The sequence below is a fragment of the Anolis sagrei genome, chromosome 4 (assembly GCF_037176765.1).
Source record: "Anolis sagrei isolate rAnoSag1 chromosome 4, rAnoSag1.mat, whole genome shotgun sequence".
NCBI classification, from domain to species: domain Eukaryota; kingdom Metazoa; phylum Chordata; class Lepidosauria; order Squamata; family Dactyloidae; genus Anolis; species Anolis sagrei.
The window spans coordinates 109639349-109666889 of NC_090024.1; the positions used below are offsets into that span (position 1 = coordinate 109639349).

Genomic DNA, 27541 nt, shown 5'->3' on the forward strand with positions numbered 1-27541 from the left:
CATGCGGAAGTACTTCATCAGCGTCGCAGATGGACGATGAAAGCGACAGCTCACCTGGCGGCCAGAAAAAGTTATATAGCCTGTGTATGTCTGTATATATTTGTATGTCAAAAATTGGCATTGAATGTTTGCCATATATGTGTACACTGTAATCCGCCCCGAGTCCCCTGCGGGGTGAGAAGGGCGGAATATAAATACTGTAAATAAGTAAATAATAAATAAATATGTTACTTGGAAACCGCTCTGAGTCCCCTTGGGGAGATAGAGCCGTATATAAATAAAGTTTGGTTGTTGTAATGTGAAAATGTGGTAGAAGTAACACAGAACTGAATAGAGTTACCATGACTGCTTTCAATTTCATGATCAACTTGTAAGATTTATTCAAATGACCAAGTCATGTGTTTCACTTTTGAAATCATTTCTACATAGTAATATTGCTATCTATTTGGTTGTAATTTAACATCAAACGTGCCCTTAAAGCATAATTCATTCCAGGCAGTTCTTAATAGCATTATAAATGTTCAGAATTTTTCAGTGTCACCTACACATTACTTTAAAATGCTGGTTATTATCAATACTAACAAATGAGTATTTGTTTGCTCAGCAAGACAATCTTGAATGGCTTTATTTGGACGTAGGCTCAATGAATCTTTGTTAAAAGTGTAAAATTAAAATGCACCTTGTTTTTAAAAATAATTTTAACAATGGTTTGTTGTAGGTTTTTTCGGGCTATATGGCCATGGTCTAGAGGCATTCTCTCCTGACGTTTCGCCTGCATCTATGGCAAGCATCCTCAGAGGTAGTGAGGTCTGTTGGAACTAGGAAAAATGGTTTATATATCTGTGGAATGACCAGGGTGAGACAAAGGACTCTTGTCTGCTGGAGCTAGGTGTGAATGTTTCAACTGATCACCTTGATTAGCATATAATGGCTTGATAGTGCCTGGAGCCAACTTTTGTTGAGAGGTGATGAGATGTCCTTGTTTGTTTCCTCTCTGTTGTTGTGCTGTTGCAATTTTAGAGGTTTTTATTAATACTGGTAGCCAGATTTTGTTCATTTTCATGGTTTCCTCCTTTCTGTTGAAATTGTCCACATGCTTGTGTATTTCAATGGCTTCTCTGTGTAGTCTGGCATGGTGGTTGTTGGAGTGGTCCAGCATTTCTGTGTTCTCAAATAAAATGCTGTGTCCAGGTTGGTTCATCAGGTGCTCTGCTATGGCTGACTTCTCTGGTTGAAGTAGTCTGCAGTGCCTTTCATGTTCCTTGATTCGTGTTTGGGCAATGCTGCATTTGGTGGACCCTATGTAGACTTGTCCACAGCTGCATGGTACACTTCCTGCAGAAGTGAGAGGATCCCTCTTGTCCTTTGCTGAACGTAGCATTAATTGGATTTTCTTGGTGGGTCTGTAGATAAGTTTGTATGTTGTGTTTCCTCATCCGCTTCCCTATGCGGTCAGTGGTTCCCTTGATGTATGTTGGCTCCAGGCACTATCAGGCAACAAAAAGTTGGCTCTAGGCACTATCAGGCAACAAAAAGTTGTCTTCAGGCACTATCCAAGGCTTGTTTTGGAAAGAATTGGGAACACCTTTTCCCCATGATAACTCTTTCAGGAGTGAATTTCCCTTCCGAGGGGTAAATTTCTCTCACTTCCTGTTGTCTTGCTCCCATTCTTAAGTATCAGTCATTTGTAAGTCAGATGTTTGTAACTCCAGGACTGCCTGTACTAGCAAACTGGAAAACCAACAAGATTTGAGCCAACGTTCAATTCTGTGCCTGCTTTTAAAAAGATTTAAAATATAAGTTATTTAAAAAATATAATGACTTCTAATACAACATTTTAGAAGCTATCCCAGAAGGTAAACAAAAAGCTAGGTGAAGCAAGCAAAACATGACATGATGTTTAAAAGTAAAGGATTTCCAGTGGATATATTTTAGTCTTCCTTGGTCCTGCTCACACCATTAGAATGAAGCAGGACTGTAGCCCTGACATTCTTTCTCCAATTCTAATTGTAAGATGCAAATCATTTTACAGATCAACATGGGAGTTCATTAGATTGATGCTAACAATAAGTACAGATATACTGATTTCAAGGAAATTTTCATACATGAAGCAGGAGAAATTAAATACACAAAGGTGAACAATTCCACTATTACAGTAACCAACGATGCCATGGAGAATTTTGATTCTTAGTACCCAATAGCCTTCTCTTTTAAAAACAATACAAAGCTATACATTTAAAACCAGGAGGTCTTGATTGGTAAGATACAGCGTTTTAAAAACACTTCTTTTCTTTGTGCTCACCAGCTTTAAAAAGACCGAAGAACCCAAATGAATCCATAAATTCATTATCTATTTAAATCAGGGGTCCCCAAACTAAGGCCCGCGGGCCACGTCCGGCCCGCCAAGGGCACTTCTCCGGCCCGCAGAGGAGTGCCCTCCCACAGTGCCCCTCCCTTGGCTGGCTCACGCTATCCGTCAGGCCCGATGAGCAGCGTGAGTCAGCCAAGGGCAGCTGCTCGATTTGGTCTACTCTCGCGTAAAACACCTCGCGAGGTGCTTTACGCGAGTAGGCCACGCGGTGCTGCTCCTCCCTTGGCTGGCTCATGCTGTCAGGCCCAATGGGCAGCGTGAGCCAGCCAAGTGAGGCTGCCCTGGCGCTCTAAGCAGTCATGCCGGTCACATGACCTTGGAGGTGTCTATGGACAACGCCGGCTCTTCGACTTAGAAATGCAGATGAGCACCACACCCCAGAGTCGGACACGACTGGACTTCATGATAGAGGTAAACCTTTAACTAGGATAATTGTGGAAGATCCAGGGTGGGAGAAAGAACTCTTGTCTTTTGGAGGTAGGTATGAATGTTTCAATTGGCCACCTTGATTACCATTTCATAGCCTGACAGTTTTTAGGGAGAATCCTTTCTTGAGAGGTGATTAGCTGGCCCTGATTGTTTCTTGTCTGGAGTTCCCCTGTGTTTGAGTGTTGTTCTTTATTTACAGTTATAATTTTAGAGTTTTTTTTTAATACTGGTAGCCAATTTTGTTCAGACTAGAAATAGGAAGATTTCCCATTCTCTGCTCCTGGAATTACTGCCTAAAGAGGGCGAGAAAGAACCCCCTCAAAGGGCCCTTTCACACAGCAAAATAAGATATGTGCAATGTGCATAGGAATTTTTTAATTGATTTTTTTTAAAAAAAACTATAGTCCGGCCCTCCAACGAACCTGTAAAACACCATTTAAACGATTTAAACGAACCTGTAAAACACCATTCTGTTAGACATATTCATGTATAAGCCAACCTCCTGAACAAGCCGAAGGCAAGTTTGGGAGCCAAAATTATAGATTTCGATATGACACATGGATAAGTCGAGGGTCATTCTGCAGAGAAGGAAAAGCAGAAATGATGGCTCGGGGAATCAGCCACCCTTGCCATGTTCCCACCCAGGCATTAAAAAAGGCCAGATGTGGTGCCATGGCAGGGAGAGTAGAAGGAAAGTAAGTACCGTATAATCCGGCATATAAGACGACTGGGCGTATAAGACAACCCCCAACTTTTCCAGTTAAAATATAGAGTTTGGGATATACTCGTCGTATAAGACTACGCCTCTTCCAACACACACCAAATAAACATTTTAAAAGCATCAGATTTGATTTCAATATGGTAATTTTCCTATTACTGTACCTCCTTCTCTGCCTCTCAGATCTCGCACCTCCGCACCTGCATCGCTTCACTGCAGTCTTCAGGAGCGAGATCTCAGAGGCAGAGGAGGAGGGACGGTAATAGGATACAAGGGCAGGCCAGACAGGTAAGAGTTGTGTTTTTCTATGCCCAGAGCCACTCTATCTCTTTTTTCCATACCCCGGGCACCCCGGATGCCTGCAGCTTGCTCGGCCCTTCACTTACAATTTCCCAGTGAGGCACCCCTTCACCTCACCATCAGGACTGCATTAAGTCCACGAATTTTGATAAATGGATTTTCTTCTACCATACTTGTACAGCATCGCCCTTAATGCTTTCATACAGTCGCTGCATACGGCAGGGACACGGCCACTGCCATTTTTGAGCTCTCCCCACAATATGCAGCAACCACAGATTCTCCAATCCAGATTGGAAGTTACAGCACCCGCTCTATTATTTATTTATTTATTTTGAGTACTTCTACCCCGCCCTTTTCAACCCCCGAGGGGGGACTCAGGGCGGCTTACAAAAAAAGGCACAATTTGATGCCTACACATACGTATAAAACAGCAGTTAAACAATTATCACAGTTAAAAATAATTGGTATCTAACACAATCAATAAAAACTAATCTCAAGCTCAGCGTTCGTCTTTCAGAGTTCCATAATTCCATTCTACTTAGTCAATTCCTGTCCATTGTCGAAGTCCTTTCTTTATCTGCCAGAATGTCCGAATGCCTGGTCCCAAATCCATGTTTTCAATTTTTTCTCAAAGGAAAGGAGGGATGTCGCTGATCTAATTTCCCCGGGGAGTGAATTCCACAGATGAGGGGCCACCACCAAGAAGGCCCTGCTCCTCCTCCCCGCCAATCTCACTTGTGATAGAGGCGGGGTCAAGAGCAGGGCCTCCCCAGAAGATCTTAAACTCCGAGGTGGGACGTAGAGGGAGATCCGTTCGGACAGATACACTGGGCCGGAACCGTATATGGTTTTGTAGGTCAAAACCAGCACTTTGAATTGTACTCGGAATTGGATCGGCAGCCAGTGAAGCTGACACAACAGGGGGGTGGTATGCTCCCTGTATGACGCTCCTGTAAGTACTCTGGCTGCCTCCCGCTGGACTAGTTGGAGTTTCCGAACAGTTTTCAAAGGCAACCCCACGTAGAGTGCGTTGCAGTAATCTATACCCCGGCGTATAAGACTACTCCCGCATATAAGACGACCCCCATGCATAAGGCTACTCCAGAGCATAAGACAACACCTGTGTATAAGACAACCCCTGACTTTTGAGAAGATTTTCTTGGTTTAAAAAGTAGTCTTATATGCCAGAATATACGGTATATCTTTTAGGTTCTCCCAGGACAGACTAATTTTTTTCCCCTTTGGCCACTCTACTCAGAGAATGGGGTGCTTCCTTTTTTGATAAGAGTTAAGGTACAGTACTCACACTGACCTATGGATAACTCAACTCAGTTTTTTGAGTTGATTTTGTGACTAAAATTCTAGACTTATACATGAGTATATAGGGTAATCATGACTGGTCATTACTTGAAATGTTTTGAACAGAGGAAGCTGAATCGAGACCTAACAGAGTTCCAAGGTAAGACTGTTCTCTAGAATCCAACATTTGCTCCGGTCTGACTGGATGAACTATATTTGCTGGCTGTGGAGTAAGCGTGTATTTTTCTAGAAAAGCCAGGTCTGTTGCGGGCTGATAGTCTGTTGGAGGTGGCTGTGAAGGAAGAATGCCGTGAGGGGACGATGTAACAGCAGGGGGATGCTGTATAAGTTCAGAATGACTTTCACACATTTGAACAGGTATTAGCATTACTGGCACCGAAGTGTCTGGGGATACATTCTGCACTGTCTTGGCTCCAACTTGGTATGGTTTGGGCTGTTCCACGGATAGTTTAGAATCACTTTGAAAAACCTTGTCCTCGGGTACATACTGGGTTGGCAGGGAAACAATCTTCTCCTCCGGCTCTGGGCTGAGAGACTCCTCTGCAGACTTTCCTCCATGAACATGGTCAGTGTGGTATTTCAGTTTGTCTTTCCGTTTAAACGTTGCATTGCAGTATTGGCAGTTGAAAGGACGAGCATCGGAATGGATCACCATGTGTTTAGTTAATGTCTTCTTAATTCTGAAGGACTGGTTACAGATTTGACACTTGTATGGCTTTTCACCTGTGTGGGAAAGTCGGTATTAATAGAAAATAAAATAAGAAAGCACAGTAGTCCTTCCCTGCTCCCTGTTACCCATGATTTTGCATTCCATAGTTTCAGTTACCCATTGTCAATATGGCCTAAAAATATTAAATAAAAAAATCCAAGGAAAAATAATGTTTATATCACACAATGTATTCATATTACGTACTTTTACAACATACTGTTGTTAGTACTATTTTATTACTGTTATTAATCTCTTACTGAGCCTAATGTACAAATTAAACTTCATCATAAGAATGTATTTATGGTAAAAAAACAAACCCAATAACAACAGAAGGTTTGATACTATCTCCACTTCCAGGCATCTACTAGAGCTCTTGGAACATATGTCCTGTGAATTGGGGGCTACTATCATCACCTACACAAACAATATTTATTTATTTATTATTTACTATGACCACAAGATGATTTTATTGCTGCTATTGTATTAATTTGACTGTTTTAACTAGTTATAACTGTTGTTGTTATATTGTATTTTGTATATTGTATTTTGTGAACTGTTGGGCATCGAATTGTGCCTGTTGTAAGCCGTCCTGAGTCCCCCTTAGGGGGTTGAGAAGTGCGGGGTAGAAACACTCCAAACAAACAAAAAAACAAATAAATAAATGTATTTAAAACTTCTATATCCTGATCTTCTCACCTCCGTAGAGGGATTCAGACCGGCTTTCAGCAAGGATTCAATGCTACTAATACAAGTTAAAACATCATACAACAATACAAGGTTAAAATACATATAGATAAAATACATATGTACCAAATCACCAAGGTAAAAATCATGTTCAACTCAGTCTGCATATGTGGTCACTCACTTTGGTCTGTAACCAGTCTCAGCCATTATTCTGGGAATGCTTTGTTCCATAATCAGGATTTCACTAGCCTCCTGAAGGACAAGAGGGAGGGGGCAAATCTAATCTCGTTCGGGAGAGAGTTCCATAGTCGAGGGGCCACCACAGAAAAGGCCCTGTCTCTCGTTCCCACCAAGTGCGCTTGCGAAGGTGGTGGGACCAAGAGCAGAGCCTCTCCAGAAGATTTTAACGTCCTTGATGGTTCATATTGGAGAGTACGTTTGGACAGGTAAACTAGGCCGGAACCGTATAGGGATTTATAGGTTTGATACTATCTGCACTTCCAGGTCTTTTGCAGGTCTCTGTCACTTAAAAACCCAATTACATAGTTTTATTAATTAATTAATTTTAATAAAACAAGAGGCAGGATATCTACATGGTAACATTGAGTAAAATAGCCAGAAACAATGTGTTTTGCGAGGACCTGTTTTCTTAACCCATGGAAAACAACAACTTCATTAAATGTGATTCTCACATTGCTTGATCAATGCTTTCACAGACTATTAGCTGGGGTGGTGGTGATGATTCATTAAAATAAAAGTTGACGTCCACTCACATATTGAAGGCACTGCCCATAGAAATGATTCTATCCAGGATCCTTTTTTAACCAGAACAAGACCGGGGAAACTTTGGGCATACGTGTTGAAATTATTATTATTATTATTATTATTATTATTAACTATTTGTACCCCGCTAACATCTCCCGAAGGACTCGATGCGGCTTACAAAGGCCAAGGCCTCAACAAAAACAACAGTATAACAATACACATAACATTATAAAACAAATCAAAATGTTAAGCAATAACAATAAACAATAAAACCAATACACCATAGCAGAATAAAACTAGGGCCGGGCCGAATGTAATGGGTACAGATTAAAAAGTGCTGAGTATGACAGGTGAACTATAGGATTTTAGGGTAAGTGCAATGTGCAGACAATCTTAAATCTCTGATAAAGTGCTTCTGGGACATATTGCTGGAAATACAATCAGCTCTATATTGGCTAGGGTTTCTGAGGGATACATCCCAAAACAGCTGGAATGCTAAAGATTTCTTCCTGGCCTAGAAAATTAATCTCAAAAGTGATCGTTTTCTACATAGGAAGAGTTTTTGACATAGGAATGAATGCACACATACAGTCACATACCTATAATCTAAATTCACTTTCAGGATCTAGTTGCTGGGGTGAGCTACAGTATGTGACAGAAAAATGTGGTATTGTGCTAATGCTGTAACAGCATTGCAACAAATGATCAAGAACAAGTTAGAATGTGAATGGGCCACTAACAGAAAAATATCAAAGACTATTTTACAAGCTGGCATCCTGAGATTTCACGGGAAGGAATTGCACAATTTGATAAAGAAATTCCCCTTTATACCCATGCGCAAAAGACTAAAATGGGCATCTTTCATCCAAATACACATACCAGGAAATCCTGGCCACCTTATTTCTTTGGGCACTGATTCCATAAAAAGTGAGGTGTCTGTGAATATGGATTAAATTCTCAGACCATAAGCTACCATGTTCCATAATTATACGACCTTACACAGAACAGATGCATACATACACAGAGAGATGTTTAATATCAGTATTACTGAAAGAGGTGGAGAAATAGGAGTGAGGTCCTGTGGCAAACAGAGGTGCAATTCTGCAATCACGTCTACAAACACTCCTATGGTGTACAGTAATTAAAGGTTGTTTACCTGAATGTGTCCTAAAATGCATTTCCAAACTGGATTTCCCTTTAAAAACTTTCTTACAGACTCCACACTGATGAAATGTTGCTTTATACCTTCAAAGAAAAACAAATAAAGAAATGTTATAAAATTGGTTGTCTTTCTAACAATATTTTAAGGCTTGCACAAATTATGTAATTCATACATAATTCATGCAAGGGAGTTTACATCTTCCATCTCAACACAAACCATTTATAGTATCTAAAATGAAGATATAATCCTAAAATTAAATTAACACATAACAACAGTTGTCTGGTTTGGGCATAAAGGGAAAGTGAACATGAACGAACTTTAATATTTTTTTCAAAGTCTGATATGCAAGACAAGAGTAAAGAAGCAAGACAGCATAACATTTTCTCTTCACCCCATTGTATATACGATGGGTATTTTTTAAGTAAGGTCCGTTAGAACATAAGTACACAATGAAAGTTTATTTCAAAAAAGTAAATTTATTTTCAGAAAGTACATACTTCACTCTATTTTTCGACATAGTTGCTAAGTTTGTTCAAACACTTATCATACCTCTGAACCAATTTTAAAATACCCTCTTCATAAAAACTTGCCACCTGCCGAAGCCACCAAATCGTCTGTAATCAAAGAAGGGCAACCGGAGCGGTCCTCATCATGGACGTTGTCACGGCCATCTTTGAATTGTCGTACCCACTTACGCACTTTGCTTTCACTCATAACAGTATCACCGTACACTTCACAAATCTGTCGATTAATTTCTGCAGCAGGCAGGTTCCTTGCTGACAAAAACCATATCACTGAGCGAACCTCACATGCGAAGGGTGAATTGATAGTCTTAAACATTTTTAAAGCACAGAACAGAACCGTACAGGTTAGCTACAGAGTGGAAACTGAGCACAGTTGTTCCCGAGGCATGCCGGTACACGACGCACACGCCCGTTGCGGTATGCGCGCGAACTACTAGTGTCTACAACAAAACGGACCTTACTTAAAAAATACCCCTCGTAGTAGTGATATTGTACCCAGTAGCCAACTCAACATTTGTTCAAAACTAGAATATGTTTCAGAATAAAAATGAGCCTTACTTTTGCCACACCTTTTCTCCTAGATGAACACTTTTATAATGAACAGTGAGGTGATCTCTTCGACCAAAACATTTCCCACATTCCTCACACTGATGAGCTTTTTCACCTAGAGAAAAGAGAATCAACATCACAATTTGAAATGACTTCAATAAAAAAACAAATTCAAGGCCAAAAATCTAAGAAAGTAGTAGAAACAGTCATATGCGCTTTCACAGTCTTTGTCCTGAATCAGAAGAATCCAGAACTCGGAACTTTTGCTGTTTTATAAACAAACACTTTTGGTCTCTTCTATTGCCATGTAAATAAAAAGGAAGATCATGAACTCATAGCAGATGTGAAACACAGCCCTAGAGCAAGATATATCTTAAATATGTGTTTTTTTTCTCTTATTTTCTCAAATTTTCACATCCTAAGTACCCGTATATTCCGGCATATAAGACGACTGGGCATATAAGACGACCCCAACTTTTCCAGTTAAAATATAGAGTTTGGGATATATTTGCCGTATAAGAATACCCCTCTTCCAACGCACAGCAAATAAAAATTTAAAAAGCATCAGATTTGATTTCAATATGGTAATTTTCCTATTACTGTACCTCCTCCTCTGCCTCTCAGATCTCGCACATGCGCAGCTGCACCACTTCACTGCAGTCTTCAGGAGCGAGATCTGAGAGGTAGAGGAGGAGGTACAGTAATAGGATACAAGGACGGGCCAGACAGGTAAAAGAGTTGTGTTTTTCTGGGCCCAGCGCCACTCTTTTTTCCATACCCCAGGTGCCCCGGAAGCCTGCAGCTTGCAGCCATTGCCATTTTTTAGCTCCCCCCACTATATGCAGCACCAACAGATTCTCCAATCCAATTAGAAGTTTCAGCACCTGTTCTATAAGACGACTCCTGCGTATAAGACTACTCTCGCATATAAGACTCCTCCTGTGTATAAGACTACTCCTGTGTATAACACTACTCCCGTGTATAAGACGACCCCTGACTTTTGAGAGGATTTTCTTGGGTTAGAAAGTGGTCTTATACACCAGAATATACGGTACATTATTTTCACATCTAAGTATATTCCAGATTTACTTATCACAGTTCCTTTCTTTTCTTGTTACACCTTTTGTTCTAAATTTGCTAAAGTCTAATTTTACAGCTAGAAAACATTAAAAAGAGATAAAAGCAAAAAACATACAAAATCAAAATGATTCAACATTTTAAGAAAAACATGCCAATAAAAATGGAGATGAATCTGCATGCCTTGAAAGTTTACATTATATGATAACAAGAAAGAGCTGCTTTAAGAAAATTACTATAATTATTATGTTAAACACAAGTCTTTTTTCCTGGCACCTTAATTAGGAAAAAAAAGCCTAAGATGTTTCCCCATTATGTTATATGTTGAATCCAGAGGAGTATTTAGTGGAAATGGAAGAATATGATTCAAGAGGTGATCATGTGATTTTCCCCTAACCCCAACAATCTTCATCTCTCTTGAAAAGATGCTCCAGAAATCCTTGGAGATTTAATCAGAGAGAAAAAATCATAAAAATTAACTCTCTGTCTCTATGGCCTACAAGGTGATCTCATAGCTTTCCCTGAAGAGAGGCACTTCTACTCATCAAATGGCCAATCTAAATACAATCCATTGGCAATATATGCATGTAAATATACTCCAATCTCTAACCACCCTGCCTTAATATAGGAGGAGATGGGATCTTAAAATATTTTCTCTAAAATAAAATATTATCAATATGGCATAACTATTGAAATATCTTAAAACAATATCCATGTATTCTGTATCCTGCAATTAATATTAACACTTGCTTACCTGAGTGTATTTTTTTGTGTTTTGTCAGATGATCATGGCGAATAAAGGTTTTTCCACATTCTTCACATTCATATCTCTTGTCATCATGGTGGACTCGCAGATGAAGTCTGCATCAATAAGCACACAAAAGGGGTTTTGGTGTCACTTCTCAACCCGTTTGTAATTTTGTCCTGAAAATCAACTACTGGCACAAGGGTAAAAAGCTAACTGCCAAAATAGGAATCCAGTAGCAAAAATGCTATAAGAATGCTATAATGATGTCTCGTAATACAAATTTTTAAATTTCATCTACTATTAGCTCATTATGCTCTGAAAACAATGTATAGTGTTCCCTCACTTATCGCGGGGGTTCTGTTCCAGGACCGCCCGTGATAAGTGAAAATCTGTGAAGTAGGGAAGCCATATTATTTTTAATATTTATACATTATTTTATATATTTTATATATTATTTTCTTACCCGTGCTTCCTTACCCGCCTCCCAGGCCATGCCAAGGGCACCTGCCTGCCTCCCTGGCCTCCGCAGAGCCTCCGGAGCTATTCAGGCAGCAGCAGGCCAGGGAGGCAGGCCTTCCCCGCTGCGCCTCAGGCCGCCACAGTTTATATTTTTTATTAATATTTTCAAAAACCTGTGAAACTGCGAGTCCACTAAAAGCAAACCGCAAAGTAGCGAGGAAACACTGTACATTGTTTTCAGGAACATGCAATAGAATTAGAATATCTATACTTTCATTATTTTCATGTGATGTGATATAGTGGAAGCAATGCTTTGCTCACTATTTAAATTCAAACATTCTTGTGTGATTGATTCCTGAGTAGACATATATATAACTACATACATTACTAGTAACCTATCATTCCTAGCGTTTTAAAATCACATTGATATTCTTAATTATTTAATTTATCATATTTTTTGATTTGATGCTTTAATTTGGGTCTTTAGAGGAAAGCCACTTTACAAGCATTTCAATTAAATAACCATTTACCAGGAACAACAAAACAATACAGGCACTATTACCTGTATGAGCTTCCATGACGAAAACTCTGTCCACAAATGCTACACAGATGAGGCTTTTCTCCACTATGGATTCGTAAATGTTCTTTTAAAGTAGTTCTAAAGAAAAGAAAATATGAAAAATGCATTTTCTAGCCTTTCCAATTAAAGTAAGATTAACATAAACCACTATAAATTGTATAAATACTGTTGCATTAACTTTTCCCTTCACCATGTACTCTGCAATGCCGTACTCTGAAACAGATTTCAGCAAAAGTACCTTCTCTGTCAAAATTAAGTTCTGGGATCTGCCAACTTCTCATTCTCCTCCAAATAATTCACTTGAATGTTTGTTTTTTCACAGTTAGTATTTTGTGTCTATTGAGCAGGCTCAGTTTCTACCAGGCTCTTGGGAAAGTGGCTTGGTTTTTAGTTTTTCTTTTCTTTTTTTAGGATTACTGTACTAGTACTTCTGAAAACCTTGTAGTTTGGAAAGCTTACCTACCCTTCTATGCATGAATGATGCCATCTTGATTACACTACACTACGATTTTTGTTCTTAGGTTATAAATGTCATTTCCTAATTGGTTCTATCATAAGAAAAAAACATGGAAAAAGTTTATTAAACTGCCAACACTTTGTTTTTTGGGGCATCCTGAAGCATTTTGCTATACTTTTTCAATGAATATATCACAGAATCTCAACCAATTCAACATAGTTTGTGGCAGCCACAAATATGAAGTTTATGGAGTATACAAACTACTTTCAAAGAAAGTACCACACAATTAAACAGGAAATAACACTTTCAAGACGGGAATAGATAGGTGATTGGTGATGGCATCTCCTTCTATGAACCGGCATGAGCTCTAAGATCTTCTGGGGAAGCCCTCCTCTCGGTCCAACTACCGTCTCAAGCGTGGTTGATGGGGACAAGAGAGAGGACCTTCTCAGTGGTGGCCCCCCGTCTCTGGAACGCCCTTTGAAGGGAAATAAGACAGGCCCCATCCCTCCCCTCCTTTCATAAGAGCTTGAAGACCTGGTGGTTTCAACAAGCCTTTGAAAATGACCAGTTCTAACTCAGCCCCACACATCGACTAATTCGACCTTATTCTTCCTACCAGTTACCCAGATTCTTTCCTCTAATCGGCCCCGGAATGAACAGCCACAGAGCCATACCTAATATTATTGTTGCCTGCCATAGCATTGCACTTAATTCCCGGGCCCCCTAGAATTTTTGGGCTTGCACAAATCTTGGCCTGGCCTTTTACATTTTTAATTGCCTTGAACAGGAAGGATTACTTTTAATATATGTGTGTTACGACGACAATTGTTATGCTTATATTTTGTTTGTTAATCTTATGGTTATGTTGTTTTTACTCTGTATGTTTTGTGATGTTACTTGGGAATCGCTCTGAGTCCCCTTGGGGAGATGGAGCGGTATATAAATAAATAATTATTATTATTTTCAAATTTTGTTACATAGTGTTATAGAAGGAGTGGCATTCAGAACACTGGATTTGCTATTATTTCCTATGATGGTTAATGCTAGGCTACAAAAAGAGAAGCTTATAGGCACAAAGCAAGAACACAATTGGGACAAGCCTCAACAATAGGAGGTACGGTGAAGGAGGTCTGGACCAATTTGCATCCTTGATCAGAGTGGGGAAAGTGCAGATCCAAGCCCCTTTTTGTGCAGATCCAAGGACCCATAAACAGAAAGACAAAAATCACTCCCAAGTTGATCACTTGTGAATCTTGGAATACTCCAGGATCAGTGGATTACTTAATTTATTTCAACCTTCCCCTCAAACCCTTATAATGGAAACTGGAAGTGACTTCTGGTCACTTTTGGCTCATTCCTTTGAAAGTCCTGTAATACACTGGGAAGGGGGGGGGGGGGGCTGGCCCAAACTGCAGGCTGCCATTTCTTTCTCATCTATTAGTATCAAAACCTTTCTTAGATTGGGTTGTTGTAGGTTTTTTCGGGCTATATGGCCATGGTCTAGAGGCATTTTCTCCTGACGTTTCGCCTGCATCTATGGCAAGCATCCTCAGACCACTACCTCTGTGGTCTTTAAAAACTGAAATACCATCTTCACTGTACAAACATTTGGAATTTGGAGGCATACAACACAGCTGGTTCATATAAATCAGTGTATGCAATTGCTCACCTACCTTTCTCTAACTGACTTCCCACAAATATAGCAAATCCATTTCCTCTTTCCCCCATGAGTACATTCAATATGACGCTTCAGATTTCCAGTGTCATTAAACTGACGTCCACAAATATCACATGGGAAAGGTCCTAAGGAGAGCAATAAATACAAATTAGAATATCTGTAATTTGAATAAATTTACTGTACTACAACCAAGCACATTATTTAGTAGCACAAGAATACCAAGTAGAAAGACAACCTTCCTTCTTTGAAAAATCACATGTAAGTCAAACTTTACTTTTACTCCTCAGTCTGTCAGCTGAAACTGAATGACGGTCTACAAAGTGGTAAGTTGTTCAGATGTGGTTTGTGTGTGTGTCACCTCACCATCTTTATTTATTTATTTGCATTATTTTTACCCCGCTCATATCAGCCCAGAGGCAACTCAATTGTACACAATCGGCACAATTTTTCTGCTTTTACACAATTCAAACATGTTTGCATAGAAACAAAACTTTTATTTCTAGCAGAAATAATTCATTTATCCATTAGCAAAGCAGATAAAATCCTACAAAAATGGAAAGTATTACAACTCTTATTTGAGAGGCTGAGCTAACTTGCTTTTAGGCTTTTCAGAATGGAAAGCTTGCGCCCTCTGCTGGAACATTTGTTCAATTTTCCCGAGTCTTAAAAATGAGCTGGGCATAGGGTACTTCCCACAACTAAGGCTCCTTCTACACTGGCATATAATCCAGATTATCAAAGCAGATAATATGGATTTTATATGGCAGTATAGAAGGGGCCTAACTTTTTTCCCTAAAAACTAAGGACTAAATCCAACATTAATGAAATGCAATTAACTTCCTTACTTATTCCACTAGAAGCTATCCATACTATCCAAGAGCTGACTACAAAGCTTTTCCCAATTCTTGAGAACTGGTTTTGCAGTGGGTTTCTTTGGAAATAATGTGCCTCCCAGTTCCTTTAGATCAGCGTTTCTCAGCCTGGGGGTCGGGACCCTTAGGGGGGTTGCGAGGGGGTGTCAGAGGGGTCGCCAAAGACCATCAGAAAACACAGCATTTTCTGTTCTGTGTGGGAAGTTTGGCCCAATTTTCTCATTCAGATGATCTTTGATTGTAGATTAACTATAAAGCCAAGCAACTACAACTCCCAAATGTCAAGGTCTATTTTTCCCCAAACTCCACCAGTGTTGACAATTGGGCATATTGAGTATTCGTGACAAGTTTGGTCCAGATTCATCATTGTTTGAGTCCACATTGCTCTCTGGACGTAGGTGAACTACAACTCCCAAACTCAAGGTCAATGCCCACCAAACCCTTCCAGTATTTTGTGTTGGTCGTGGGGAGTTCTGTGTGCCAAGTTTGGTTCAATTCCATCGTTGGTGGAGTTCAGAATGCTCTTTGAATGGAGGTTAACTATAAATCCCAGCAACTACAACTCCCAAATGACAAAATCAACACAAACCCCCAACAAACCCCACTAGTATTCAAATTTGGGAGTATCGGGTAGTTGTGCCAGATTAGGTCCAGTGAATGAAAATACATCCTGCATATCAGATATTTACATGACGATTCATAACAGTAACAAAATTACAGTTATGAAGTAGCAACAAAAATAATTTTATGGTTGAGGGAGTCACAACAATGCTAGGAACTATATTAAGGGGTCGCAGAATTAGGAAGGTTGAGAACCACTGCCTTCGATATTACTATTTCACAAGGATACTATCACTGCTGGATAGTGAAATGTGTACTACTTTGCACAATTTTAAAACAGAGATACTCAAATACTATAATGGAAAAGATTTGCATAAACTGAAGATTTGGAATCCAATCTACACTCAATTTAACACAATTAGATTAAAGAAAACATATTTAAGTCTAGTACTTATGATCAGAACAAGGTTTTCATACCTAGGTGGAATTTTTCTTGATGCTTTAGTCTAGCAAAGCGGGATTTAAAGTGCTCTTCACAATAGGTACACTTGAAAGGCTTATCCTGGGTATGAAGAATCATGTGTTCGTCCAGATGAAGCCTTCTTGTGAAAGATTTCTTGCAAATCTGAAGCAATACAAGAAGCCAACTAACTAAAATGTCCACTAGAAATTGCCAAGTTTATAAGTCTGAGCTTCTTGGAATATAGTGGGGAATCAATCAAACACGTGGAATACTTTCACTTAGATCAGGCATGGGGAACCTTCGGCCCTCCAGGTGTGGTGGACTTCAACTCCCACAATTCCTTGAGGCTCGGCATTCGCCCCAAAGGCTTACCTTGGCCCAAGGAATTGTGGGAGTTGAAGTCCACCACACCTGGAGGGCCGAAGGTTCCTGACCCCTGACTTAGATGATGCTTAGATGATAAACAATTGTACAGGGTGAGGCAGCATAACTTCCTTTTTTAAAATGAGCGCCATTCAGTCGTTTGCAGTCGTAGCAGAGCGCTAGTGGTCTCGTTCGAGAGGCGGGAGTATAGTTTTGTCCTGACACAGTTCAGTCGCCATCATGCGTTGGAACAGTGAGGAGCATGCTTTTGCCGTTGAAGCCTACTTTTCGAGCGGATTTGGAGTGGCCGGCCCGCTCTCCAGATTTGGCTCCTTGTGATTTTTTTCTATGAGGTTTTTTAAAATCCCGGGTTTATGTGAACCATCCAAAGACCCTATAAGATTTGAAGACCAACATCCAGGAAGAAATTGCCAACATAACGCCTGCTATGCTGGCAAGAGTCATGACAAACGCCAGAAATCGGTTTACTCTGTGTATGGAGAATGGGGGACGTCACCTACCTAATTTGATCTTCAAAACTACGTAAAACAAAACTTTAGGTATGCAAGATTTGAAGACCAACATCCAGGAAGAAATTGCCAACATAACACCTGCTATGCTGGCAAGAGTCATGACAAACGCCAGAAATCGGTTTACTCTGTGTATGGAGAATGGGGGACGTCACCTACCTAATTTGATCTTCAAAACTACGTAAAACAAAACTTTAGGTATGCGCCTACATTATTAAAAAAAAATAAAAATTTCTGATTCATACAATGGGTCTTATTAAGTTTTGAAAAAAAGAAGTTATGCTGCATCACCCTGTATAAGTCAATAAAAATATTATGACCAACAGTATTATTCTGGGCAACTTTTTTCTATCCATTGTTATAACATGAAGCTATGTAAAACTTTCAACTTTAGAGAGACTGATTAGATAGTTTGGCTATCTGAAGGTCTAGATCAGGGGTCCTCAAACTTTTTAAACAGAGGGCCAGGTCACAGTCCCTCAAACTGTTGGAGGGCCGGATTATAATTTGAAGAAAAAAAAGAATTCCTATGCAAACTTAAAACAATACAATAATTAAAATGAAGAACAATTTTAACAAATAAAAACATTAGTATTTCAATAGGAAGTGTGGGTCTATTTTTGGCTGATGAGATAGGATTGTTGTTGTTGTTGTGTGCTTTCAAGTCATTTCAGACTTAGGTTGACCCTGAGCGAGGGCCAGGTAAATAACCTTGGAGGGCCATATCCGGCCCCTGGGCCTTAGTTTGAGGACCCCTGGTCTAGATAGTCTGGCTATTATCTGAAGGTCTTCTGTTTTTTAAATAAACATATCTAATATTAAATATCAGCAACAAGATTTATATCCCATATACTAATCAAATTTTCTAAAGAAGTGACAATCCAGGGTATAAAAGAACAATGTACTGGTCACACAGAATGTAAAAAGGGGAGGAGTAATCAGAGGACATTAAAGAAGTTTCAATTCACAACTCGAGGAGTGCAATGAAGCAAGAACTGCATTGGGAAAATTGGTTTTTGAAGCTCCTTTCTCACTGCACATCTCGCTATTTTAAACTAGCCGTCCCCTGCCACGCGTTGCTGTGGCCCACTCTGGTGGTCATGGGGGTTCTGTGTGGGAGGTGTGCCAATTCTAACAGTGGTGGGGTTCAGAATGCTCTGTGATTGTAGGTGAACTACAAATCCCAGCAACTACTCCCAAATGTGAAGATTCTATTTTCTCCAAACTCCACCAGTGTTCACATTTGGGCATATTGCGTATTCGTGTAGAGCTTGGTCCAGATCTGGATGCAGGTGAACTACAACTCCAAAACCAAAGGACACTGCCCACCAAACCCTTCCAGTATTTTCTGTTGGTCATGGAAGAACTGTGTGCCAAGTTTGGTTCAATTCCATCATAGGTGGGGTTCAGAATGCTCTTTGATTGTAGGTGAACTATAAATCCCAGCAACTACAACTCTCAAATGGCAAAATCATTTTTTTTGAGTGAAGGACATACATTGGGTTGTTAGGTGTCTTGTGTCCAAATTTGGTGTCAATTTGTCCAGTGGTTTTTGAGTTCTGTTAATCCCACAAATGAACATTACATTTTTATTTATATAGATTTCACTTTGTCAGAGAATGCTTTGCAGAAATTTCCAGTGCAACATGAGAAGCTGTATTTAAGAAAGAAAATCAGGCAAGCCTACAAATCACTTGGGATTCAAGATATAGTATTGCAAAAAGTAGAAATCCTTGCTTCTCAGAAATACCAAGATCATGCTTACATCACATTTCCAGCCATCACTCTTTTTTTTCTTAATGGAAAGAAACTCCTGTATATTATCAGGATGATATCTACAAAGGGTAGAGGAGAAATTATTTCAGTAATAAATATATGTTATCATGTGTATCAATTTAACTCTGGTACAGCTACCTTGGCAAAGTAGTGTTTGTGCTTCCAAAAAACACAATCCTTTCCATGTTGTAGGCTAAGGGGAGCACTTATGGAAGCCTAGAGAGGCACATTAGCCTTAAGAGGGCTGCAACCATTGTCACCAAAGAAATGCCTCCACACTTCACCCATGGGACCAGAGAATGTATTTCTGTGACATTTTTGGACAAAAAAAGTGTTGATAAAATTTCATTTAGGATCCTGGGGACTCAGGGTGGGAAGGCTCCAAACAAGAGGCCATCCCTAAAAATAATTTAGGGGCATGTTGCAACAAAACAAAATTTGCTCCATAAAGGTGGCCTTGCAAGGCCTCCTGCAGCCCAGGATTGCACTGTGTTCACCTGTTCTGGTCACAAGAACCAACAGTGCTGATATACGTCTAGATAAATCTTAATTCTTTCAATAAAAACTGAAATCTTACACATCTTCCAATGCTGTGATATCCAATTGGCTAGAAAATGCTGTTTTGATAAGCAGTCTCTCTTTCCTTTCAGCTCTGTAGTTTGTTTGTTTTTTTACTAGATCACTTGACATTTGATTGCATGTGTGAGATAGTTTGTGCGCATCCTTTCACACACAAGCTCAAAACATCTGAGATTATGATCTGCCTTTGTAAAATGACATACTTAAAAATAATTTGCTGGCATGCATTTAAGTCTTTCTATATCATCACACATGTCAATAATACAATGTTACATTAAAAGGAAATCACATTATAACACTCTCTAACCACAGTGTAACAAATTAACTTCATACTCGCCTCTTTATATGCTTTATCAAGGTCTTTTTGGTGGCATGCAGTTTGCTACAGTATGAACACTTATGTTCTTTTTTATGAAGTTCCATTTCATTGTTGTGCTTCTTTCTATGTACAGTTAAATTGGATTTGGTTGAATAGCGTTGATGACAAATATCACACTCGAAAGGCTTCTCGCCAGTGTGTACACGAGCATGGCTCTCAAATTTCCCTACAAAACAAAACACTTGCATTAAATTATTAAATATCCAGTTGGCAAACAATCCTATTAACATCCAGGACAGGGATTTCAATGAACAAAATAGACAGATGCTTTGGTATTACTTTTTAAACAAAAAATTAGTACCATAAGCAGAAATAATAAAAAGACTAAGGATAGGTTCCTGCATCACACAAAACAGAAGAGCAACTCAATGTATTTCAGTCTAGATGTTATCCAAAATTAATAATTTAAATATGTGAAACCAAATTACTGTTTATACTCGAGTATAAGCTGACCCGAATATAAGCCGAGGCACCTAATTTTACCACAAAAAACTGGGAAAACATATTGACTCGAGTATAAGCCGAGGGTGGGAAATGCAGCAGCTACTGGCCAATTTCAAAATAAAAATAGATACCAATAACATTAAATTAATTGAGGCACCAGGAGATGAAATGTTTTTGAATATTTACATAAAACTGTAATTTGAGATAAGATTGCCCAACTCTGATTAAATCATTATTTTAACCTTTTTCAATGTAAATATACTTGCACATCCTTCCAACAATAATGAGAATAAAATAATAAATGTAACAACAACAATAATAATAACAATAAAGTAAAATAATGGAAATGCAATAACAGTAATAATAGAGCAAAATAATAAATGTAATAATAGAGTAAAATAATAAATGCAATAATAATAAAGTATAATAAATGTAATAATAATAATAATAAGGTAAAATACTGTGAATGTAATAATAATAATAATAATAATAATAATAATAATAAAGAAAGTAAAATAATACATCAAATAAAAATAATACTAATAACAGAATAAAATAATCAATAACCTTGACTCAAGTATAAGCCGAGAGGAGCTTTTTCAGCCTAAAAAGAGGGCTGAAAAACTAGGCTTATACTCGAGTATATACAGTAATCAAGCCTCACATAAGTAACAAAAAAAAAGATTCTGAATATCCTAGAAACCACTTGAAAGCTTCTTCCACAGTGCATCCAGAGATGATGCTTTTTTTTATCAGCCTCCATTTTTCTCACACAATTCTCTCACAACAGGAGCGGTTGCTTCTGACATGACAAAAAAAATTCTCATGATTTGGATGGCCAACTTTACAGACTTATTCCACTTTAATATGTTAAGAGAAATTGGTAAGTTAGGCTTCTTTATTGCTGTTCCCCCTCTTTTTTCTGTTCTGTTCGCACATATGCACTAAGGTGTTCTGGAGGCAAATGTGGTTTATCTTACCATTACAGGTAAGGATATACAACTACAGGATATGTTAAGGCAGAATACCATTTTCCCAGCCCAAGCTTTATAGCAGTTTACTTGGAGATACACCCTGCAATCCAACATGAAAGGTTTGGGTTTCTTTAGCCCCCTTTGCCATTTTCAAATGATAAAAGTCTTAAAACTCAATAGAGGACAAGAATGGAAGAGAGTAATAATGACAGACGCTTTGTTGACTGAAGTAGGCCTGCAATACCATACATAAATATAGATTTTGTTTCATTTGGTGGGGGGCAAGGTGTCTTTTCAAACAGATTGGTTTACATGGCACATTATCAAACAAATTCAGAAATAAAGCCTAGAAAGAAATCCCTTCTATTTTGGAAATATCCTATTTCTCAACTGGAAAAATGCTGTTCATGGAGTAGGAAGGGGTTTGAAGTGTGCTGCTAGGTCAACTAATGTCATCTTGCTATCCATACTCATACAGAAACTAACACACAACACAAGATGTGCAGATGCATCCTGCCAGTTTCATCTCTAGCAGTTTTCAAGTCTGGTTTAAAATTATTATTTAAAAAGTTATTTAAAATATAAAACTAACAATACATATTTCCAAATTTCTTCTAATAGATGTCACTTTATTCTCCCCATCATGATAGAAAGCACTTAACTGGATCAGGACAGGATTCAAATTGCTGATTATAGTGGGGTGCAAGCCTGCTGATGCAAGCAAAAAAAATTAGCCATGGCATGAAAAAGGTGTCCTGAGATAGGAGAAAAACATACTAAATTGGAGGCGAAGTGTATACATTTCAGCAACCATTTCATGATCAACACAACATTTCAACTTGTACAAGTAACACCTTCATCTGATCCCAAGATGCCTTTTAAGGCTAATTGTGGGTTCAGTCAATGAGATATTTGAACCAGGCCTATGTCTCTAACATTTCTCTGTCTCTTTTGGTAGATTTGGGGAATGTGGAGCCCTCCTGATGTTGTTGGACTGCCCTATGTTATTGCATAAGAATACCAGCTATACACCAGATGATCCAAATACTTCACTTTAAAGGATCTTACAATAAACATGAGGCTCTATTTTTCCATTACTCAAATAATGTCCATCACTCAATCCTACTAATACACCCCCATCTATTTTAATACTTTTAATATGTCATCAGCATGGATGAGAATCATGTGGCTTTCCACAAGCTCTCGGATTGTAAGTCTCACCATTCTTAAACAGGAAAGCTAATAGTGAGAAATGCTGCGATTCCCACCCTCAAGTAGAAGGAGGGGAAAGAGATAGGTTGTTGTTGTTCATTCGTTCAGTCGTCTCCGACTCTTCGTGACCTCATGGACCAGCTCACGCCAGAGCTCCCTGTCGGCCATCACCACCCCCAGCTCCTTCAAGGTCAGTCCAGTCACTTCAAGGATGCCATCCATCCATCTTGCCCTTGGTCGGCCCCTCTTCCTTTTACCTTCCACTTTCCCCAGCATAATTGTCTTCAAGAGATAGGTTAAGCATAAAATAATAGCTATAATACAATATAAAATGTTGATGTGCCTTCCAACCAAACACTATCTTCTACAAAAGAAGAAATAAACTCTCATCCCCTCTTACCTGCTCTATCAAATATTTTATCACACTTAGGACACTGCAAACATTTTTTGCTGCTGTTCTGAACAATGACTGGAATATACTTGGAAAGATGGCCTTCTGAAATATTTTCTGCCAGATCAACTGGCTCTTCAGGTTCTTTTTCACTTTGCTCTTCAGACTTGGCGTCATCTCCAGAGGTGTTTTCTTCCTGCCTATCTCCATCCGTATTATATTTACTTCCACTATCTTCAGATTCACTGCTAGACCTTCTGTTTTCTTTGCCAACAACAACAGTATCTAGATTGCTATCAGATGCAGCATTGCTTTCATTGTCACTCTGATCAAACTTAGCTGGACATTTGCGATTTCTCATTGATCTTCTGGTAGAGATCTCAGAATTCTCCACCATTTTTAGGCCATGTCCTTTTCCCTCTGCAGTGGAAGTGTGTGCTCTGGACAGGTGATTTGCTAAGGATTTTTTGTAACAGAAGTTGCGACCGCAAAAAGTGCACTGGTGACTGCTTTGAACTTTAGCAGTTTGTTCATCAAACTTTTCAAGCTGTGCTGAATTTTCTAGATTCTCTTCCTGATGCAAACTGGAAACATTTTCAATATTTAGCAGTTTTACTGCATCTATAATATCTAAAAATTTGGCTGCTTCTAAAATTAGGGGGATTTCATTTTTATACACAAGAAACTCTGATGTGTAGAGAAATTCAAGGAGATGACGAAAAACTGAATGAGTTACATGATCCAAGCTAATAACATTTGCTTTTGGATTTTTGCTCAAGTAAGCATGAAAGTAACTGCTGCCAACAGCAACTACTACTTTGTGGGCACTGAATTCTTTCCCATCAACAGTTATAAGCAAATCACAGAATGACGGCTGTTTCTGTCGATCATCATTTAAATATTTTAGTAGATTTTTGTTGTACTGTAGGGAGCTTAAAAGCCTTCTTTGCTCTGATGATGGAGGAAGTTGTTCGGAACATGCAAGCTGGCCTGCAGGAGCAAGTCCCGCAGAATCAATGATAGTTTCCCTCTCAGAGTCTGCTGTAGAGATCTTGTTAAAAGACTCCTTCTGGTGATCAAGGCATTTTTTGTCATCTAAATTTGCAGTGACTTTTCTTCTTTTCTTCATTGCAGATGTGCCCTTTTACTATTGGGAACTTCATATGTAAGCTAAAGTCTCTCAAGCTGATAGTTTTTTCAGTAACACTTGAAGTTATTACCTAGAAATAAAATATAGATATATATGTTAAATTTAACCACGTAGTTACAGGAACAGATCTAACTGCTAACACTTCCATTGATTTGCACATGTCTGTATTTATTAGGTTTCTTAAATTTGGTACCATTCCCAATCCCTACTCCAGACATGCTAACAAATTTCTTTTTCAATATGAAACAACAACAATAATAATGAAACTTTATTTATACCCCACTCCATCATTCTGATACAGACCATTTTTTTCGAACCTCTAAAGTCAAACACAATTTGGTAGGGAATTTTGCTTGCCATCACTGTTCGATATGTCCACAATTCATTTAGACAAAGATATTTCAGAATCCTGACACTAAAGCTTCTTACCCGATACAGCATTTTGCTACTTGTACCACCAAGGGAGTGGTCTATATTGTTTTTTGCCCATGCTCTCTTATGTATATAGGCCAAACAAGTAGACCGATTAAACAACGGATCATTGAGCATAAGAGCAAAATTAGAAATCACTCCATGGACTCCACTTTCTATAAACATTTTGTGGATTTAAATCATAATGCAGAATCACTCCGGGTACTTGTTTTAGAGGTTGTCACACCCCCCTCCAATTTGGATTTTGGCATTAAATTACTACAGTGGGAAGCCTTTTGGATCTTCACCCTGAAAACTGTATATCCCAAAGGTCTGAATGACACCATTTCATATCAGTGTTTCTTATAAATCAGAGTACATAGCTCTTTAACATTTTTTGGCTTGATCTACCTGGTTTGAGCCCCTTTAAATGTGTTACTTTATAAACTAGTCTGTACCTGATGGCCTATGTGCTTGCTAGAGAATCAAACTGCTGCAGAGCACGGCTTCTGAGAACTTGTAAGTAACCTATGCCTGTTTATTTCTCCTTTGTTGTGATGCATATCTTAAATGTGAGTAATACATACAAATGTTTATCCCCCTTTGAGACATACTCTAGCCACCTTTGTATTTTCCCTATAGATCCACTGTCCCATTGTATAAAACACCCGAGGAGGGATTACTATTGTGAAGAACTTGATGTTTCATATATTCACCTGAGGAAGACTCTAGTCGAAACTGGTCGTGGATGTGAATATCCGTGTATAAGGAACCGAACATTTTCTAAAGCAAGGGATCCTATGCCCTGAAGAGAAGTTGGTTTTACACCAAGAAAGACTCTTTACATTACGCTTACTCTAAAGCAAGGGATCTTATGCCCTGAAGACAAGTTGTCTTTACACCAAAAGACTCTTTATGTTATGTATGTGTAATCTTCGTAAACAACTGGTTGTTGTTCATTATACACTGTGTTATGCCTATACCATATAAATTTGTCGTTTGTTGAATATTGTAACATACAAACTGTTAGGCAATATTGACATTTGTCATTTATGTACCTCAACTTTTAATGGATTTATGTTTTTTGTATCCGCCGGGAAGTAGCAGCCAATAGTGAAAGGACCAAGGCAGTGACATCTCCAGCTCATCCCCTGTTTGGATATCAGCCAGCACCTCAATGACTTAAATCAAGAAATAGTTTTCTAAGATCTACAGAGACACTCGCTGGAACACCCCAGCAAGCGAGAGTCCAAAAGTGGCAGGCTCAAACCCAGCACCTCAACCAATGGCTGATACCAGATGAGAGACTTCCCCTTGGGCACACAGAAAACTGAGCGACTTGGAAGGTGCTGAACAGACTGTGCTCAGGCACCACTAGATGCAGAGCCAATCTTAAGAAATGGTGCTACAAAGTGAAATCCACGACATGTGAACGTGGAGAGGAGCAAACCACTGACCACCTATTTATTTATTTATTTATTGTGTCATCAGCAACCATACCATTGTATTACATTTCTAACAGAGCAAAACAAACACACAAGATTAAAAAAACACACACACAGATTTTGCAAACTTGGTAGTTGGTTAAATGTCCTTTGACCAGTATCTGGCCACTTGGAGTGCCTCTGGTGTTGCCGCAAGAAGGTCCTCCATTGTGCATGTGGCAGGGCTCAGGGTGCATTGCAGCAGGTGGTCAGTGGTTTGTTCTTCTCCGCACTTGCATGCCGTGGATTCCACCCTGTAGCCCCATTTCTTAAGATTGACTCTGCATCTCGTGGTGCCAGAGCGCAGTCTGTTCAGCGCCTTCCAAGTCACCCAGTCTTCTGTGTGCCCAGGGGGGAGTCTCTGAACATTAGGAAGAACTTCCTGACTGTGAGAGCTGTTCAGCAGTGGAACTCTCTGCCCCGGAGTGTGGTGGAGGCTCCTTCTTTGGAAGCTTTTAAGCAGAGGCTGGATGGCCATTTGTCAGGGGTGATTTGAATGCAATATTCCTGCTTCTTGGCAGGGGGTTGGACTGGATGGCCCATGAGGTCTCTTCCAACTCTTTGATTCTATGATTCTGATCTGGTATCACCCATGGATTGAGGTGCTGGGTTTGGGCCTGCCACTTTTGGACTCTCACTTGCTGAGGTGTTCCAGCGAGTGTCTTTGTAGATCTAAGAAAACTGACCACCTGCTGCAATGCAACCTGAGCCCTGCCACATGCACAATGGAGGACCTTCTTGCAGCAACACCAGAGGCACTCCAAGTGGCCAGATCAAAGCCATTTGATCAACTACCAAGCTTGCAAACTTTGTGATTTGTTTGTTTGCTTGTTAAAAAATGCAATGCAACTGTTTGGTCTGCTCCTGACACAATAAAGAAATATCCCTCGGCGCAGCTAAGGATTATGGGCCTTGTGATGCAACATTTGGGGTCTCCAATGCTGAAACTTCTCTGGGAAAGCTGTGAGCCCCAAGCCTTTCTTGTCAAGTTGCCCAGTGAGGGCAAGAGCAGAGCAGCTGTTGCCTCTCCTCACTGGCATGCCTCTCCCCTGCTTAGGGGTGCAAAGAGCTTCTTCCCTGAGAGCCTCTGTGGCTGAACGGTGGGTTAGAAGAGGCTGAAGCCCCCAAGCCCCTTCTTCCCGAAGCAGCCCCTCAAACAAGGCCGCGCCCCGCGGAAACCCCCCTGAATCTTTGGCGCCCCGCGAGAGGAGGAAGAGGAGGACTTACCGCGAGAGCGAGGCGAGAGGCGCGCGCAAGGGGGGGAATGGGGTCCCACTAACAGCCGCTTCCGAGGCCAGGCGCGCGCGGAGGGAGGGCGCCCGCCTCACTCATTGGGCAATCCATCCGGCCTCCAAACTCGGCCAAAACGAGCAAGCGCCCTCCTCCCTCGGCTCGCTGGTCAGGCACGCCCCCTTGCTG

At 39.7% G+C, this 27541-nt stretch overlaps 1 protein-coding gene across 2 annotated transcripts; it reads right to left on the bottom strand.

The window, feature by feature from the left end:
- Positions 1 to 355: 355 nt before the first annotated feature.
- ZBTB41 (zinc finger and BTB domain containing 41) lies at positions 356 to 27541 on the bottom strand. 2 transcript variants are annotated; one of them, XM_067467566.1, is made up of 11 exons: positions 27350 to 27541; positions 23087 to 24297; positions 20015 to 20222; positions 19088 to 19157; positions 16444 to 16591; positions 14529 to 14658; positions 12378 to 12473; positions 11363 to 11469; positions 9541 to 9646; positions 8453 to 8541; positions 356 to 5861 (listed from the first exon to the last, which is right to left on the bottom strand). In XM_067467566.1, exons 2-11 carry the CDS (start codon positions 24204 to 24206, stop codon positions 5209 to 5211), a joined length of 2727 nt encoding a protein of 908 aa, XP_067323667.1. In that variant the 5' UTR covers positions 24207 to 24297; positions 27350 to 27541; the 3' UTR covers positions 356 to 5208. The 2 variants fall into 2 exon arrangements, with proteins under 2 accessions (XP_067323667.1, XP_060630529.2); XM_060774546.2 differs by lacking the exon at positions 27350 to 27541 and having other exon boundaries at positions 23814 to 23902.